This window comes from Dendropsophus ebraccatus, chromosome 13, assembly GCF_027789765.1.
Source record: "Dendropsophus ebraccatus isolate aDenEbr1 chromosome 13, aDenEbr1.pat, whole genome shotgun sequence".
Lineage (NCBI taxonomy): Eukaryota > Metazoa > Chordata > Amphibia > Anura > Hylidae > Dendropsophus > Dendropsophus ebraccatus.
The window spans coordinates 75,519,500-75,540,217 of NC_091466.1; the positions used below are offsets into that span (position 1 = coordinate 75,519,500).

Genomic DNA, 20,718 nt, shown 5'->3' on the forward strand with positions numbered 1-20,718 from the left:
CAGCACACAGCATTGTATGTCTGGTAAGATACTGGACACCATGATGGAAATGGACCCGATTACAACCAGTGGCACCGATATGCGTCATATAATGTATCAAGCACTGCTCGTACTTTCACTGTCCTCCTCCTGATGATAGAGCAAACAATGGAAATTAAGACACAGATGTAAACAGGGTCATAGTCAATCTCCCAATAATGTCCATATGATATATTATGGGAAGATACAAACAGGACAAGCCATACCTCTACACATCATCACTCCATAGATCCTCAATAGATAGCATTGCCATTGAGAGTACTGTTTACTAAGACCACTGTGGTTGCAGTCATAACATTGGGCTTCCCTGGGGGGATAGATTTACAGTAACTCCAAATAGTAGGTCCTGTAGCCGGATTATAGCTTTGTAAACACTCGGTAACAAAGACAACATATTAGCATAATAATCTCTCCAGGAGAGACAGAAAGAGAGCGTCAGCGGCCCTGCTTTTCCGAAGACCTCTGGAAGAGATGGCTGAAACGCAAGTGAATTGTGTAACAGCTACCGAAAGCAAGAAGTGATGTTAACATGAAGAGCTGAATGACTAAGCACGCTGGCCCTACAGATTATAGGTAAACCGCAAGGCTCAGACAGGCTTTTTTTCCCCTCTGGTTCATGACAAAACATTAGTCACCTCAATCACTGGGATTACTCAAGGGATGAAACACTAGCCGCTCAGGCCACTGGCTATGCATCCATACCTGGGACTAATTATTATAAAATAAAGAATTGATCGAATCACGTTAGGAAATTGACAGCCACAAGAATGAGAGGTCAGCGCTGCAAAACCAAAGTTAAGCTTAATAAACTGACCCTGGCCCCTCTAATGGAAGCTATTTACATAGCTGCACAGTCAGGGCCATTAATAGACCACACTGCGGGGACTGGGTTACACAGTCAGATAGCGGCTACGGACATACGAGGAAAATGAGGAATTAAATAGATCCCTTCAGCCATTGACTGGATACTATTATGCTGCGCTTACACGGAACGATTATCGTTTGAATTTTCGCGATAACGATCACATTTGAGTGATAATGAGCACGTGTAATTACAGCGAACGATCAAGTGACGAGCGAGAAATCATTCATTTTGATCTTTCAACCTGTTCTCAAATCGTTGTTGGTCGCTCGCTAAAGATTTGCAGATCGCTTTGTGTAATCAGTCGTTTACCGACCCTATGTGTGAGATGGGCAGGGCCGTATTTACCACTAGGCACCCGTGGTCCGGTGCCTGGGGCAGCACCAGGAAGCAGGGGGACAGAAAAAAATATTTCTTGGGTTTTAGTTTCCCTCCTCCCATTCAGACTTGCCAGTAAATCTGGTGTCTTTTCCAGGGGGGTGGGGGGTATGGTGGTATTGGTCAGGTCTGGTATCGCCAATAGGTGCGTGTAGATGGGGCGTCTTCAGGTTTAGTGCCTAGGGCAGCAGCAGCTGTTAATACAGCCCTGGAGATGGGCTTAAGCGATCTTAAAACGATCATAATAGTGATTTTTCGAATGATTTATTCGATGAAACGGTAATCATAAAAAACCAAATCGTTGCTTCAAAATCGTTAAACAATCACTTGGGCGAATTATCACTCCGTGTAAACGCAGCATTACAGTATATAATATACAGATATATTAACTACAATAGAGGAGAGTAAAGGCTTACCCAAGACTAAGGGCCCTATTACACAGGACGATTATCGGGACAAAAAAATCGTTATATCGTTCTGATTTAAATAATCTGTGTAATTGCAGGCAGCGATTGAAAAATCGTTCGTATGTCGTTGATCTACATCTGAACCTAAAATTATCGTTCGTTCGCTAATCTCTTGTTTGCTGTAATTCCACATTCGTTCGCTCAAGTTCCACATTTGTTCACTAATCGTTCAGTGTAATTGTACATTGTTCATTGATTTGCTGGGATCAGAAGGAATAAACGATCGGCACTAACAACTATAGTTTTGTGTAATATAGTGAACGATTTTAGGTTAACGATAAACAATCTCGTTAAAAATCGTTAAAAATCGCTCTGTGTAATAGGACCATAAAAGTTATTACTATCTCCAGAATATGATAACCTGTGATAACTTTTAATATCTAATGGAAAGGATTTCTCCCAATAGCTCATTGCATAAGCGGATGACATGACCGGTCTAATAATACAATAACAAAATTGAGTTCATCCTCTGGTCACCATGGGAGCTGAATGACCATAAAGGTTCGTGCTCCTGAGACAAAAGGTCTATTGTTACCCAGAAAGCTGGTGTGATACAGTAGAGAAGGGGGAACCTTATTTCTTGGGTTGAACCAGCACCCCTCTTTTAGTCCAGTAAAATGTAGAATAACCACATGGCAGCACATATATCACAGCAGAGATTTAAGATAAAATTCACGGACAGACGCGTTTCCAACCAGGTGGCCCCCAAACTGTATAAATTATCCAAACAGCTGATACACATGGTTATGGCAAATAAACTTTCCTTCAGTCTATAGACGGCTGGGTAAAAGCTCCTAACATAGTGGCTAATTTGGTCTAAAGTCACATTTATTGATGTGTAGGTGCGTGATTCACGGCCAGATGTCTTATCTTTTTGTATTAACAGAACATCATCTATGTACGATACAGCCATATCTGGCTTGTCCCCGTCTGACCTCACCAAAACCAGTTACAGCAATACATGGTAACCATAGCCCCGTGAGGTCTGGGCCGCCTTAACAACATTTCAGCTCTCACTTACTTGACCTAATAACCCATTTCCCTTTAGGGCTTCGTCTAAGTTTCACATCACTTCCTTACCTTTTGAGAGGACCACCGTATGGTCCACGTCAGTGACAAAGATGATTGATGTCCTTTTTACTGAAGTCCAGCACCTGCAAATGCTTTCCAGTCTCTGAGAGTGTTTCTACATTATATAAGACCTGCACACAGTAACACATGTGCTGCCTATTCAGTGTGGAGTTCTTCCCAATATTATGTTACTTTATGGTTTGTCAAGTCTACGATGAGTTCTGATCATTGTCAGGTTGTAGGTATATATACTAAAATGCAAGGGCAGTGGTATAACTGTATATTGCTGTGCCCTGATCCTTTTCAAAGACCCGAGGGGGAGGAGCATGGGAGGAATCAAAGAACATCAAGGAGAGACCTGTGTGTCAGGCTCCGCCCCTGAGGAGTTATTGTCCACACAGATTGGCTGTGAGGTAGAATTTTGTTTGTGTAACATTTCGTTTTTCGTTATGTAAAATACATAAGAAACCCTGCAAAAACATTAATAGAGTCTAGTAATAGTGCATGCATTTAGGACTCTCTCTGTATTCCTATTGCATATTACTGGGATATCACTTTCTAAGGGTCTGTCTGCTGGGACCCTAATGGGACAATCAGAATAACCAGCCCATAATGACATTTACTGGAATAGATGGCGGGAGATCCTTGGAAAAACCTTTAAGGGGCCATAGCACTAAATCCTTATTTACACAGTTGATTAAAGGCAAAAGTCCTAAAGTTCAATGCAATAAGGCATCACGGCCTGATCTACTGGAGAGATTTTTATCATTTATTTAATTTATATAAACATATGAATATGTGGAATACATGTCATGTAGTTTTCTCAGCTTCCTAAGGTAACAATACTCCAAAATTGGGATCTATGAAGGACATTTACTAAGGAGTTTAATTGGGGGCGACTATTCTAATGAGGGGGGGTTATATTGTGTGTGATCTATGGAAAAGACGCACTAGTCAATGCGTCTAATTAAAATGTCACAAACAAATTCCCCGTTACTGACCAGACGTCGGCCTGCATCAAATTGTGCAACTTTTTGCATATGATAAATCAGGCGCAAATCCCGGCTTATGTAAATTTTTGGGTGAATACTCAAAACAGTCCCATCTAAAAATATTCACCCGTCTAATACTGGTTCAGAAATAGATTCTAGACCAAAAATGGGCAAAAAAATCAAAATATGGCACAAATAAAACAGCTCCTTTTTGGGCTAAAACCATTCTATATGGCCACAAAAATGCTGCAAATATAGATCAGAAATGGTCCAATAGTAAAAAATACATCAAAAAGACATCAAATTTAAGCTGTTATTTTATCTTTAAAAAAGCTGTAAAATAGTGTGAGCATAGCATTAGGGTATATGGAGTCGGCTACATCTCTATTACAGCATACTAATAGGGCATATGTATGGGGGTGCGCCCAGCGATGCCAATCTAAATATAATAATATCATCACAGTTATCAGAAAACCCAATGTCTGACTAATGCTGCTTTTACACAGAACGATTATCGTCCGAATCTTCACAATAACAATCGTATTTGAGCGATAATCGTTCCGTGTAAACAAATTGAACGATTAAACGACGACCAAGAAATCGTTCATTTTGATCTTTCAACATGTTCTCAAATCGTTGTTCGTCGTTCGCTAAAAATTTGCAGATCACTTTGTGTAAACAGTCTTTCAAACATTCACCCTATGTGAAAGATGGGCTTAAGCGATCTTAAAAATTATCGCAATAACGATTTTTCTTATGAATCTTCTAACAATTTTTCTAACGATTTTTTTGTCTGAATGCTGATCGTTATATAAAAACCAAATCGCTGCTTTAAAATTGTTAAACGATCGAATTATCGTTTCGTGTTAAAGCAGCATTAGACTGGAGGGAATACGCTGCAGATCTGCTGCGTATACGGTGTGTGTGTGTTTGTACCCTTAAGCTGATTTGTCTGGCCACACAGTGATCTAAACCTTGTCCCTTATTACAACCTCCCTGCACCAGCACCCTCCACTCTCCCCATCTTGCACCTGTTCTTTGATGATTTTTCCAGAATTTCTTCCCAATGAGTTTCGTGGATAAAATGGAATGTTGCTGATCTGAGGGATGATTTAGTGTAAGAGAAGTCTCCTGCGCCTGAGGACAGCTAGAGAGGACCAGGGTGACGTCATACACCGGGCAAGCTGCTGGGCGGGGCTAAGAGAAGCTATCCGTAACATTGTGCAGTGTGTGATGGGTCTCCCCCACCCTGCATGCAGCCTGCTGTGCCCTCCCTCCCCCACCCTGCATGCAGCCTGCTGTGCCCTCCCTCCCCCACCCTGCATGCAGCCTGCTGTGCCCTCCCTCCCCCACCCTGCATGCAGCCTGCTGTGCCCTCCCTCCCCCACCCTGCATGCAGCCTGCTGTTCCCTCCCCCACCCTGCATGCAGCCTGCTGTTCCCTCCCCCACCCTGCATGCAGCCTGCTGTGCCCTCCCTCCCCCACCCTGCATGCAGCCTGCTGTGCCCTCCCTCCCCCACCCTGCATGCAGCCTGCTGTTCCCTCCCCCACCCTGCATGCAGCCTGCTGTGCCCTCCCTCCCCCACCCTGCATGCAGCCTGCTGTTTCCTCCCCCACCCTGCATGCAGCCTGCTGTGCCCTCCCTCCACCACCCTGCATGCAGCCTGCTGTGCCCTCCCTCCCTCACCCTGCATGCGGCCTGCTGTGCCCTCCCTCCTCCACCCTGCATGCGGCCTGCATTCCCTCCCCCACCCTGCATGCAGCATGCTGTGCCCTCCCTCCTCCACCCTGCATGCAGCCTGCTGTGCCCTCCCTCCTCCACCCTGCATGCGGCCTGCTGTGCCCTCCCTCCCCCACCCTGCATGCAGCCTTCTGTTCCCTCCCCCACCCTGCATGCAGCCTGCTGTGCCCTCCCTCCCCCACCCTGCATGCGGCCTGCTGTGTCCTCCCTCCTCCACCCTGCATGCAGCCTGCTGTTCCCTCCCCCACCCTGCATGCAGCCTGCTGTGCCCTCCCTCCACCACCCTGCATGCAGCCTGCTGTGCCCTCCCTCCCTCACCCTGCATGCAGCCTGCTGTGCCCTCCCTCCTCCACCCTGCATGCAGCCTGCTGTTCCCTCCCCCACCCTGCATGTGGCCTGCTGTGCCCTCCCTCCTCCACCCTGCATGCGGCCTGCTGTGCCCTCCCTCCCCCACCCTGCATGCAGCCTGCTGTTCCCTCCCCACCCTGCATGCAGCCTGCTGTGCCCTCCCTCCCACACTTTGCATGCAGCATGCCACCCAATGTGACAGAAGGTGGGGTAAGTGCCCTGGCGGGTAGTGCCCCCTCACCCCCTATGGATGGGCTTCCGTCTGCTGCACTAATGTCCCTAATTACTCAGAGGAAGCTGTGTGTGTTTGATGTCCTGAGTGTAAGATTTCAGCTCTCCCACAGGCCTATAAATCAGCTTTAGTGCTCCCATCCAGCTTCTCCTGTTGCATGTTTGCTAATCACGATGTGTCTGGTTTGAATTCTTCCATGCAGGAAACACTCGTGTCCCTGGGAAATGAGGGAAAATTAGCCTTTTTCCCCCTTCTTTAAGTTCAAGCTTCTTGTTTTATTGAAATTGCTGTTTTCTATTCTGTAGTTATTGCATCTACTTACACGAGGGGTGAGGAGTCAACTGGGAGCAATCCTCTGCAGAACTACAACTCCCAGCATTGCCATCTCAACACAACCTATGATTCTCTAGTTTTGTTTGCTAGTTGTCCTGACAGACAAGGCATGATGGGGGTTGTAGTTGTGCTACAGGTTGGGGACACTGGGTAAATGATGGTCTCCAGGTAGACCTGAGAGGTTGTCAGATAACATGGCTAACACTAAGCCCCCCTGCCCATCATTTGTCTATCAGCCGTCTAATCTGTATGGACACCATTGTAAAACTATATGGTTACAAAGCTTTAGTTTTCAGTGTTCCCCATCCTGTGGCTCTCCACAACTCCCAGCATGCTGAGCATTATAGTAGTGGGACAGTTGGGGAAACGCTGGGTTAAATCGGCTCATCTGTATACAGCTCAGCTCTGTACAAGTCTCCGGCATAGACCTGAGAGCTTGTGCTGCTGCTTGTCTCCCTGTTTTGTTGTACTCCTCTTCTTTGAAGAATTTTCTTCTTTTTTTTCCATTTGTGTTTTGTATGTATTAGGTTGCCTTGGGGATCATACACAAATCCAGATGATAGACTATTATTGCTGTGAGATGACGAAATGTCCCAATAGGTTGTTTTCCTTGGTCTAATTCCTACCCACACCATGCAGAGGCACGTCACTGAGACTGGGAGCCGGGTATACATCAGTCTGTCACTACACAGTCCACCTAAGGCAACGGGGCAGAAAGAAAATATTCACTATCTCTCTCTCTCTCTCTCTCTCTCTCTCTCTCTCTCTATATATATATATATATATATATATATATATATATATATATATATATATGAATCTTGTGGCATTAGGTGCTGTAGCCTGTAACATATCTTATAAGATTATGTGTGTGAAAACCCCAATGAGGGACTAGGAAGAGTGACAACTTCAGTACAGCTCTGCAGAATATGGGCGCTCTGTGGCTCTCCGTACCCCCTGCAAAACTGCAATGGCTGACAGCTGTCAGGGCATGATGAGAGTTGTAGATTTGCTGCAGCTGGTTGGTGAAGACTGTATCACTAATATATACATTACTATAGTACAGTTCCTGTACAGAAGATCCTTGTAATGTCACTTCCTGGATAACATGGTGATGTCACTTCCTGGGTAACATGGTGATGTCACGCCCGACTCCCAGAGCTGTGCGGGCTGTGGCTGCTGGAGAGGACCATCATCCTCTCCAGCAGCCACAGCCTGCACAGCTCTGGGAGTCGGGTCGTGACATCACCATGTTACCCAGGAAGTGACATCACCATGTTATGCAGGAAGTGACATCACCATGTTACCCAGATAGTGACATCACCATGTTATCCAGGAAGTGACATCACCGTGTTATCCAGGAAGTGAAGCCTTGATGCAGTAGTAACTGCAGGGGAAAAAAATCACTTTATAAGCATTTCCTGTAATGAATGTATATTGGGGATTTGTATAACGTTTGGGGGGCAATACAGTACTTGAATAAAAATTTTCGCTGGACTTCTCCAATTACAGCTGTAAAATAAATCCACAAACAAACAACTATTTTACTGTAAAACTGCTGCGTTTTCTAGCCGCTTTCAAGCCGTAAAATAGGCTGAAAAACTGGCAGAAAAAACTGTGTGTGAACGTAGCCTTTGGAATCTTCATGTTGCAAAATAGTTGCCTTAATATTCTGGATCTGTAAATCGGCTCCATACATCTAAATGAGATTTATTTGGCAGAAAACACCTGGGTATGTTCACACTCAATTCAAGAGGAACGTTTTCTACTTGAAATTCCTCGCCCATTTAGCTCTGGCAGAATAGGCGCAGAATTCACACCCAATTGACTTCTATAGGATTTCTTTGGCGAAATCCATCCAATGAATGTCTATTCTTTGGGCGGAAAGGGGATCAGCGAGGGAAAATTCTGTGTGAAAATTCTCAGTGAAAATTTCGCAGTGTGAACATCAGAGCGGATATCCCATTGAACACAATGGGACATTGCTCTGTTCATATTTTACAGGCGGAGTTTCAGGCGGAATCTGCAGGAAATTAATTCCTCAGTAGGAACATAGCCTAAATCTGTAAGAATGGGGCAGGCACTGGTGTGGCTGCTCATTCACAGACCCTTTAACCCTTTAAGTGGCTAGAGCACTATGCAGGGAGGGCAGCACACTGACCACCTGTGGATCTTCGTGCTGCCACCACTTATCGGCTACACATCTGTATTACAGGGGAGAAGAACTGGCAGTGACAAAAAAACACAATGGTGGGTCCGATTACACAGGGGACTATATCTGCCTTTTTGCCCCATAATTCCTTTACAGGATGTCTGTAGTAACCAGTAAGTATCAAGGATATCACTACTTTGTATGGTGTTACTATAACCTGCTCATTGTTATTTCCTCTATACATACAAGTATTAGTCTACATAGTGTAGACTGAGCCTGTACTGCAGTATATATATATAGTCCATAGTGTAGACTGAGCCTGTACTGCAGTATATGTATAGTCCATAGTGTAGACTGAGCCTGTACTGCAGTATATGTATAGTACATAGTGTAGACTGAGCCTGTACTGCAGTATATATATATAGTCCATAGTGTAGACTGAGCCTGTACTGCAGTATATGTATAGTCCATAGTGTAGACTGAGCCTGTACTGCAGTATATATATATAGTCCATAGTGTAGACTGAGCCTGTACTGCAGTATATATATATAGTCCATAGTGTAGACTGAGCCTGTACTGCAGTATATGTATAGTCCATAGTGTAGACTGAGCCTGTACTGCAGTATATATATATAGTCCATAGTGTAGACTGAGCCTGTACTGCAGTATATGTATAGTCCATAGTGTAGACTGAGCCTGTACTGCAGTATATGTATAGTCCATAGTGTAGACTGAGCCTGTACTGCAGTATATATATATAGTCCATAGTGTAGACTGAGCCTGTACTGCAGTATATATATATAGTCCATAGTGTAGACTGAGCCTGTACTGCAGTGTGTATATATATATATATATATATATATATATATATATATATATATATATATATATATAGTCCATAGTGTAGAATGAGCCTGTACTGCAGTATATATATAGTCCATAGACTGAGGCTGTTGATGTAGTCCATGGAGTTTGCATTATGGATCTGTATGATCATGGAACAGCTGGACCAGTCTATGGGTTAGTCCAGCCCAGTCCTAGCTTCAGGACAATATGCCAGGTATATGATACATCTTTATATGACTTTTATGAACTCTGTTGTCTCCTAGAAGACATGGGAGAAGAGATGAGAGTCAGTGACTCTTTAAAGTAGAGGTGAGAGGGAAGGAGAAGGCAGAGGAAGGTGAGAAATGAAGAGGGAATCCTAATGGGATAGGTTATTGTAAAGAACGAGCTGTAGGATGGACGTCTGATATAACAAATGGCTGATATCTCCAGACTGGCCCCGCTAACCCTGGATGCCAGATCTCCTGTCATTTAGTGCTGTACTACCTCACTTCCTGCCACATCAAAGGGCCCCGAACCCGGCCGGATAAGGGATGGACAGCACATGTAATGGAACCAGCAGCTACTGATATAATAATATGGTACGGCCCACCATCTCCTCATCACACATGTAATGGTAATAAATGGTACAGAGGCTACTAACACACAGCAGCCGTACACTTTCTATACTGTCACAGCTATGCTAGAGATGGACACGTGTAAGGTGTCTTGTATCTATTTGTGGTGTACACCCCCGGTGTGGAGGTACGGCCGGTCACTTGCCAGATGGTTAGGTGTGACGCCTGTTCTATGGTGGTTGGCCGAGATACAGCCTGGCCCAGTGATGCTAATCTGTCGTGACGCCAGTGCCAGTTGGGCACACAGGTATGTTGGCACACCTGCTTTTATTTTAACGGGCTGGCTATACCTTGTTCCCCTGTGGTCAGTGACCTGCCGGGCTGTTGTGGGGTCCCTTGGGTACTTATCACAGTGGTCCGGAGTGGAGTAGTGACCCACCAGGACTATTGGCACTGCCACCCACAGAAAGGGGAGATGACACAAGGAAGGTGTGTGTGCTGTGTTGGTGCTTGACAAAAAATCACAGAGTCTCTTTAGCATAAATATACTCTTGTTTACTCTGAAGACATTTGAGGTAGGCAGCAGATAATACAGATTTGCCTTAAAGCGACTCTGTACCCACAATCTGACCCAAGATCTGTCCTGGGGTCCAATCGGCAGGTGATGCAGTTATTGTCCTAAAAAAATACTTTTAAATCTGAAGCCCGTGCCAAACGAGAGTATCTGTGCCCTAACTTTGCACCACCCCTCCGTCCCCCCTCACCACCCTCTTCAGCATTAGGAATGCCACTGAAATATTTTCTCCATGCTGAACATTGCACAGGTGCTTAACGATCCAGCTCATGTGCCGGGCTGCCACAGGTGGGGAATAGGAGGCAATCTGCCTGGAGCATTCCTAATGATCAAGAGGGTGGGGAGGAGGGACAGAGAGGTTGTGCAAAGTTAGGGCACAGATACTCCCGTTTGGCACAGGGCTGCAAGTTTAAAAGTATTTTTTTAGGACAATAACTGCATCACCTGCCGAACAGACCCCAGGACAGATCTTGGATCAAAAGCAGCTATCCGAAGGTACAAGTGGTTTGGGGGGGTCAGATTGTGGGTACAGAGTCATTTTAAGAGGTAGAAATAGAAGAATTCTTGAGAGTAGAGAGAATACTTGTGCCTGTGTTTTAAATCTTTGGTCTTTGCACCACCTATTGCCCACCAGTGTCGAGTGACCCTTTCTAGAGGGTGACACAAGCCCCAGACCTTGTTACCTGGGATGAACAGAATGCTGAGGGTTCCCTGCTTACACCCATGCTGTGAGATAGAGTTCATAGGCTTCTAGCAACTTTGCTCTATGCGGATCACTTACTTACTTTCTTATGGATACTGTCCTGCACTGTGTCTCTCCTTGTCCACGGCGTGGACTTGTCCTTTCAAGTGGAAGCTTAACACTGCATAGTGTTGAGTGAGGTTGCTTGAGAAGAAACAATGTCTAGGTACATGTGTTCTGCGTCTAGACCACCACTGAGACTGGGGACCTGGCAGGGGCCAGGGCCTAACTGGACCGCTGTAGAGTGTTCTGGCTGGTGTCCTTCCTCTACAGAGTCTCAAGGCAAAAGATCCTACACTTAGGGGCCTATTACACCAACAGATTATCTGACAGATTTTTGTAAACTAAAGCCAGGAGTGGATTTGAAAAGAAGAGGAATCTCCTTTATGACCTGTTCTCTGTTTATAGTTCACTCCTGTCTTTGGCTCAAAAAAATCTGTCAGATAATCTGTTGGTGTAATAGGGCCCTAACTCTACCCATGTGACTTCCTTCCTACAGCGCATGTAAGGTGAGCTGTGAGTGGGTGAGGAGAGCATATGTGAAAAGTAAAGAGAGAGATGACAGGTGAGAAGAAGAAAAAACTCTCATTGGCGAACAGATCCATGTGGTACATAAACAATAACCCTTTGAGTACTACAGCTGTGCAATAACTGAGTATACATACTTGCAATAACGACATCTTGTGGCGAAACTCTGGCACTACTACATCACCACTTACACTTAAAAGTACAGTAACCAATAGCGACACCTGTGGTGGGACACCACTTATTTCCTCCTCACTCCTGTATATTGAGTGGCCCGGAGCTAAGGGAAGATATACATTGGAAGCTCCCACTACATGTGCTTTGTCAGGTATTCCGTGTACTGTACAGCAGCAGGCCAGGCTGTACACACCATAGGGACAGAATATGCAGCTGATCTATATAGAGACTTAAGGGACGGAGAACTGACAGAAGGATCAAGGAAAGCAAGAGGAAATAAGCACAAAATCAGATAGGAAGATACGTGGTTCATTCTAACGTTTGCTATGGGACCCATTGTATGTTTCACTGGTCCAGTCACATACAATGTAGCAGATATTCTCTATTTCAGTCATTCGGGGTGTTGTGTTTTTTTTTTTTTACCAATAAAAATACCAAAATTGGTGCCTTTTTGGCTCAAAAACACTGCGGATATTAGCTGAGAGTCAATTGGGAAAAATTAAACCTAATACCTGCAGGACATTTTTATGACTTGTTGGTGTTTTTTTCTCATAGAGAGGTAAAAACAATAAAAGAGAGGCACGTCTATATGCATATTTTAAATTTTTCACCAATTCTTCAATAGAGATCCTAGATTTGACTTGTGAAGAAAAAAAAAACAATAACAAAATTCCAGAGATAAAAACACCTCTACCTAATTTACTAACACGAGAAAATGCCAGAAAAACCCCAAACAGCAGGAAAAAAATGGCTGCTAGATTTTAGGGTATTTTTAAATCCTTATTTTTAGTGACTATTGGGTGAGCATTTTAAACATTGGCAACTTTATGGCTATGTTCAAATTAATAAAAAAAAGAAAAAGAAAAACATCCACTTTTTTTTTTAAAGCCCATTATTGCATCATTTTATTGCACCAATGAATTGCATTGAAGTCTATAGAATAACAGATGCCATTTGCACACCGTGTATTAAATGACGGACGTCTTTTGAGGCGGATGTCAAATAATGTTCATGACAATTATTTTCGGACGTCTTTTGCAAACAGCGGATGTTATTTTTTAGTTCACACACAGTTCTTCTTTTTTCACCTTCCTTACTATTAACCCTTATACTGAGCTATGAAGCGCGCTCCAGAGGGGAGTGCGCTTGATAGCAGGTGGGGGCCGGCTGCAGTGAGCAGCTGGCACCTCACAGTTAATGACAGGCTGCAGCGTGTCATTAACTCCTTAAATGCTGCGGGGTTTAAGTGTAAGTGACAGGGGGAGTCCCCTATCACTTACCGATTGGGACCCCCGCAGTGTGACTGCCAGGGTCCCGATCGGTAAAACCGACCGCCGGAGGTCTCTCACCTACCTCCTTGCGGTCCGATCGGCGATCTGCTCACTGAGCCTGCACAGGCATAGCAATGATCAGTGTATAAAATGAAAGTAATGAATGTACAAGTCCCCCAAAGGGACTTAAAATGTGTATAAAAAAAAAAAAAAAAAAAGAAAAGTTAAAATCACTAATACACTACCCCAAACCCCCTACCCCAATAAAAGCTGAAATCACCCCCCCCCCTTTACCATTATATAAATAAAACATAAAAATAAATAAACATATAATATACCGTAGCATGCGTAATGGTCCGATCTATTAAAATTTAACAAGCACACAAAAAGAGGGGATAAAAAGTGCACGGATTACTGATTTTATGTTACACTTTATATAAAAAAAAAAAAAAATAATAAATAGTGATCAAAACTTCCGATCTTCACAAATATCGTATTAATAAAAACTAGAGATCATCGCAGGAAAAAAAAAAATATAACATAGAGAATCCGTGTAAACCTGCATATGGTTGTGTTCAGACTGACCTATAGAATAATAGTATCATGTCGCTTTTACCGTATAGTACATTACGTAGACACAGGAACCCCCCAAACGTTACCATATTGCATTCTTTTTTACGATGTCACCAATTTATATCTTCTTAAATAATATATTTGCGGTTCCATCATACATGTTATGGTAGAATGAATGACGCCATTACACAGTACAACTATTCCTGTAAAAAAACAAGCACTTACATGGCCTTGTAGATGGAAAACTGAAAGTGCTGGAGCTCTTAGAAGGGGAGGAGGGAAAAACAAAATCGCAAAGATCAAAATTTGTGCGGTCCACTGGGTCATTTTGGGCCTGGTCCTCAAAAGGTTAAAGGAGTACTCCAGCGAAAATAAATGTTCTTTTAAATAAATTGGTTTCGGAAAGCTATATAGATATGTATTTTACTTCTGTTTAAAAATATCTAGTCTTCTAATACTTATCAGCTGCTGTATGTCCTGCAGGAAGTGGTGTATTCTCTCCAGTCTGACACAGTGCTCTCTGCTGCCACCTCTGTCCATGTCAGGCACTGTCCCGAGCAGCAGCAAATCCCCATAGAAAACCTCTCCTGCTCTGGACAGTTCCTGACATGGACAGAGGTGGCAGCAGAGAGCACTGTGTCACTGGAGAGAATACACCACTTTCTGCAGGACATACAGCAGCTGTAAGTCCTGTGGAATCTGTTGGCGCTATACAAATAAATATTAGTAGTAGTAGTAGTAGCTGAAAAGTACTGGAAGACTGGAGATTTTTAAATAGGAGTAAATTACAAATCTGTATAACTTTCTGAAACTAATCCACCTAAACTACAATAATGTATCAACTGGGCACTGACGGGCGGCCAAACCGCATAATAACGGATTTTCAAAAAATTATAAACGGACAACAAAAACAGTGTGAATAACGGCTATGATAATTCCTTTGTTATTGGAGATAATGTGTCTGTTTATGAATTGTTCTGTGTATGAGGTGAGGACGGGTCCTGGAGCCAACAATAAAGACAAACCTCCACTGTTTCTTTTTAATTGAAGGAATGACTGAATGAAGGAATGAAATGAATGGAATGACGGCCTCCCTCAGCACAGTGAAATAACGGGCGTTGTTGCCATAGACGTCAAATTAATGTTCATCGTAATTTTTTGTGGATGCGTCTGCAAACAATGGACGCAACTTAATTGCTCACACCATTTTTTTATTTCCACCATCCTTTGACCGTTTTTACTATTTAATTTAATGGACCTTCAAAAAAAGAACCTCAACTAAAAGGGCCTGAACTGGAATAATGTACGAACAGCCGTCGCTGTAATGACAGGCGCTCAAACCGCAAAATGACTGACAATTTGTGAAACAAAACAAAAAAAAAAAACAGACTAAAAACTTTGTGACGTCCATCACTGTAATATCAAATGTGTTTTGTAGGTAAAGGTGCCACCTGTCTGTCCGCTCTCTCTTGGGGTGTTCTTGGATAACTGTGTCCACGATCCTGCTGGCATAGCACATATATCTCCACCAGGCACTGCAGTTGTTGTTGTCCCTGTGTGTCGCACTGGTCGGGGGTCCTGCCATTAGGGTGTGGATGTGCTGAGACATTTGTGTAAGAATGGGTGGGATGTGTAATACTCCAGATAGACTATAAGAATGCTAATAGCCCAGGTGAATGAGGTGTTCTGTCTCCTTCCCTGGCTGCTGCCAGTCTCCTTTCATGTCCTCAGTGGGTCAATTAACCCTTAATAGCCTGGACACAAACTCAGTGTATGCATGCCAAAATTCATTACTGGGGGTCTTGTGGTTTATTTTCTCCTCCAGGCTGTGGTCACACACAGTATTTCTATCAGTTTTTTGGCCAGTATTTTTGCAACCAAAATTTTGGGTTACAAATACTGTGTGACCATAGCCCTAAAAATGTATAATACAGAGCCGTGTGTTCAGTAGTGAGTCTGCGTGTTTTCAGAATCTATCCTTCTACTGAATATATCAAAGTATCAGTGCGGCCGTTACTGAGTGTGACAGTGCATCAGTGCGGCCGTTACTGAGTGTGACAGTGCATAAGTGCGTCCGTTACTGAGTGTGACAGTGCATCAGTGCAGCCGTTACTGAGTGTGACAGTGCATAAGTGCGTCCGTTACTGAGTGTGACAGTGCATAACTGTGGCCGTTACTGAGAGTGACAATGCATCAGTGCGGCCGTTACTGAGTGTGACAATGCATCAGCGCTGCCGTTACTGAGTGTGACCGTATATCAGAGCTGCCGTTACTGAGTGTGACAATGCATCAGCGCGGCCGTTAATGAGTGTGACAGTGCATCAAAACGGCCGTTATCAAGCGTGACAATGCATCAGCGGGGCCGTTACCGAGAGTGACAGAGCATCAGTGCGGCCATTACTGAGCGTGACAGTGAATCAGTGTGGCCGTTACTGAGTGTGACAATGCATCAGCGCGGCCGTTACTGAGTGTGACATCAGGTGTGTGTTTGTAGACTGCCCCCCTCATCCCCAGCTTCGCGCACCTAATAGATATAACGCAGGGCAGTGTGCACACCCGATAGATATAACGCAGGGCAGTGTGCACACCCGATAGATATAACGCAGGGCAGTGTGCACACCCGATAGATATAACGCAGGGCAGTGTGCACACCTAATAGATATAACTCGGGGCAGTGTGCACACCCGATAGATATAACGCAGGGCAGTGTGCACACCTGATAGATATAACGCAGGGCAGTGTGCACACCTGATAGATATAACGCAGGGCAGTGTGCACACCCGATAGATATAACGCAGGGCAGTGTGTACACCCAATAGATATAACTCGGGGCAGTGTGCACACCCGATAGATATAACGCAGGGCAGTGTGCACACCCGATAGATATAACGCAGGGCAGTGTGCACACCCGATAGATATAACGCAGGGCAGTGTGCACACCTGATAGATATAACGCAGGGCAGTGTGCACACCCGATAGATATAACGCAGGGCAGTGTGCACACCTAATAGATATAACGCAGGGCAGTGTGCACACCCGATAGATATAACGCGGGGCAGTGTGCACACCCGATAGATATAACGCAGGGCAGTGTGCACACCCGATAGATATAACGCAGGGCAGTGTGCACACCTGATAGATATAACGCAGGGCAGTGTGCACACCTGATAGATATAACGCAGGGCAGTGTGCACACCCGATAGATATAACGCAGGGCAGTGTGCACACCCGATAGATATAACGCAGGGCAGTGTGCACACCTGATAGATATAACGCAGGGCAGTGTGCACACCCGATAGATATAACGCAGGGCAGTGTGCACACCCGATAGATATAACGCAGGGCAGTGTGCACACCTGATAGATATAACGCAGGGCAGTGTGTACACCCGATAGATATAACGCAGGGCAGTGTGCACACCTAATAGATATAACGCAGGGCAGTGTGCACACCCGATAGATATAACGCAGGGCAGTGTGCACACCCGATAGATATAACGCAAGGCAGTGTGCACACCCGATAGATATAACGTAGGGCAGTGTGCACACCTGATAGATATAACGCAGGGCAGTGTGCACACCCGATAAAGATAACGCAGGGCAGTGTGCACACCCGATAGATATAACGCGGGGCAGTGTGCACACCCGATAGATATAACGCAGGGCAGTGTGCACACCTAATAGATATAACTCGGGGCAGTGTGTACACCCGATAGATATAACGCAGGGCAGTGTGCACACCCGATAGATATAACGCGGGGCAGTGTGCACACCCGATAGATATAACGCGGGGCAGTGTGCACACCCGATAGATATAACGCAGGGCAGTGTGCACACCCGATAGATATAACGCAGGGCAGTGTGCACACCTGATAGATATAACGCAGGGCAGTGTGTACACCCGATAGATATAACGCAGGGCAGTGTGCACACCTAATAGATATAACGTAGGGCAGTGTGCACACCCGATAGATATAACGCAGGGCAGTGTGCACACCCGATAGATATAACGCAGGGCAGTGTGCACACCCGATAGATATAACGCAGGGCAGTGTGCACACCCGATAGATATAACGTAGGGCAGTGTGTACACCCGATAGATATAACGTAGGGCAGTGTGTACACCCGATAGATATAACGCAGGGCAGTGTGCACACCCGATAGATATAACGCAGGGCAGTGTGCACACCCGATAGATATAACGTAGGGCAGTGTGTACACCCGATAGATATAACGCAGGGCAGTGTGCACACCCGATAGATATAACGCAGGGCAGTGTGCACACCTGATAGATATAACGCAGGGCAGTGTGCACACCCGATAGATATAACGCAGGGCAGTGTGCACACCCGATAAAGATAACGCAGGGCAGTGTGCACACCCGATAGATATAACGCGGGGCAGTGTGCACACCCGATAGATATAACGCAGGGCAGTGTGCACACCCGATAGATATAACGCAGGGCAGTGTGCACACCCGATAGATATAACGCAGGGCAGTGTGCACACCCGATAGATATAACGCAGGGCAGTGTGCACACCCGATAGATATAACGCAGGGCAGTGTGCACACCCGATAGATATAACGTAGGGCAGTGTGTACACCCGATAGATATAACGTAGGGCAGTGTGTACACCCGATAGATATAACGCAGGGCAGTGTGCACACCCGATAGATATAACGCAGGGCAGTGTGCACACCTGATAGATATAACGCAGGGCAGTGTGCACACCCGATAGATATAACGCAGGGCAGTGTGCACACCTGCCGCCGCCGCTGATCCTTCTAGCACAAGTCCCCAGGACGAGGGGCTGAGTCTCCTTATATAGGACGGCCGGGGGGCTGGATACCCAGACTTGACTGACAGGTTCCCGGAGTGATTTGCACCATGTGACTCTGGAGGGGCTGGAAGAAAAACAGACTGTCTGGCCGGAGTCTCTTATTCATTTCAGGAGGCAGCTCCATTCTCCTAATATCATCCTGGGCTGCACACCGCCTCGCTGCCCCTCAGCTTCTCACCACCTTTGTCCAGGATTGGCTCTCCAGAATCATGGACTGTTTTTCTATGCCTTGTTTTCTGTCAGTGAGTAGACTTTAATATTTTGCTCTCTCTATTTTTGTTATTTTTGGGGTTCTTGTCTTTCCCTTCTGTGTGGCCCCCTGTAATGGTCAGCAGGAGCTGCAGTGGTAGTGGGATGCAGTGTTGCAGCATGGCAGGGGCCATCCCCCTGGAGCCCAGCTGTAAGAGGTGATTCCTCCCATCTGCTGCTGGGTGATGTGGAGTATCAGCTGTTCAGGCTGTTCTGCATCCAGCGGTCTAGAGCTGATCCAGAGTGCACTGGAGGAGATAAGAGGAGTTGCATTGACAGAAAGAATTCAGCCTCCTGTAGTGGCATTCCTGGACTGGGCAGCGCTCCGGCAGGGAGACATCCTCAGGTGGAAGACTGGCATTGCTAGAGAGTGCGAGGCATGTGGTTGTCACCTGGCAGCTGTCTGTGGATGCCCTGGCAGAGGCTGCTGATGCTGTGGGCTTTGTGACTGGTAAGCGACACCTATCTATATAGCTTTTTATTTGGGAATGGCTGATTCAATGCAGAGACAGTGAGATTGTATTGCACTGCCTGGACAGGCTGTTTGCTCTGCAAGAAGCCAGGCAGCTTGAGATTATTGTGCTGATAGTCGCAGAGACGCACACAGATTAGCAGGATGGTGGCTATCTGATAATCAGCTATTTGCCAGTAAACAAGTTAGACCACGACATGATAGGAAGCCCTCCTCCTGCCCCGGGACGCTGCCGACTGCCCGGCTGCTCTTCTTCTGTTTGTCTTTACCACTTGATTTAGAAGTTTCCATTTCCGAGCCTCCTATTTATTTTGTATGTATTGTGTTCTGCACCCCAGAGACACCATGATTCCTGGTAACCGAATGCTGATGGTCATTTTATTATGCCAAGTCCTGCTAGGAGGCACTAGCCATGCGAGTCTGATCCCTGAGACCGGAAAGAAGAAAGTGGCTGAGATTCAGGGCCAGGCGGGCGGAAGGAGGTCCACTCAGAGCCATGAGCTCTTGCGGGACTTTGAGGCAACGCTGCTGCAAATGTTTGGCCTCCGCAAGCGGCCCCAACCCAGTAAGGAAGTGGTGGTGCCCGCGTATATGCGGGACTTGTACCGACTCCAGTCAGCAGAGGAAGAGGACGAGCTTCAGGAGATCAGTCTGGAATATCCCGAGAGACCTACAAGCCGTGCCAACACCGTGAGGAGCTTCCACCATGAAGGTGAGTGTCAACCTACTGGTATCCTATCTCCCCTTCCCAAATATCCGTCAGATAAATCCATCTGGACCCCCGAAGATCACGTCTGTGGTCTCTCCATATTCCTGCCACCTCTTATTTGCACAGGTCCTGCCTTCTTTACCCCAGACTGACCTCTAAGTATTCAGTGAGATGGCAGGATTGTGCATCACCCATTACCTTTAATCACTTTAAGCACTTGAGTCCATATTATTTTTCGATGGCCCCTCTGGTCTGTCTCTCCCAATAATATTCCCATGTTGTTACCTATTCTCATGTAACATCTTGGTAACACCTTCTATTGTCTCCTGCTTCTATACAATTGCTTACCATCCCCCTTAATTTCCATTAGACATTTGCACAGTAGTGTTAATTTAACTTTGTGAATGGAGCATCTCCAGGTTTCCTAGTGTTTAGTTATTCACCTTAAGCTTTTATTAGACCCTCTGCCGTAGTTACTGTAAAGGGGCCACGGTTCAATCAAGTTCAGCCTGTTATTTCTAGAAAATGTAGTTATTGTGATCCCAGAACCGGCTTTCCTGGTGGCTC

General features: G+C 45.4%; 1 protein-coding gene across 5 annotated transcripts in view; it reads left to right on the top strand.

Annotated features, from left to right (window-relative positions):
- The window catches only part of BMP4 (bone morphogenetic protein 4), a 220,614-nt gene that overhangs the window by 196,095 nt on the left and 3,801 nt on the right, over positions 1–20,718 (top strand). For 2 of the 5 annotated variants that reach the window (XM_069950740.1, XM_069950741.1), the window contains exon 5: positions 19,781–20,154. In XM_069950740.1, coding sequence (XP_069806841.1) covers positions 19,788–20,154 — 367 coding nt within the window. In that variant the 5' untranslated portion in view covers positions 19,781–19,787. The other 3 variants (XM_069950739.1, XM_069950737.1, XM_069950742.1) reach the window with 3 other exon arrangements.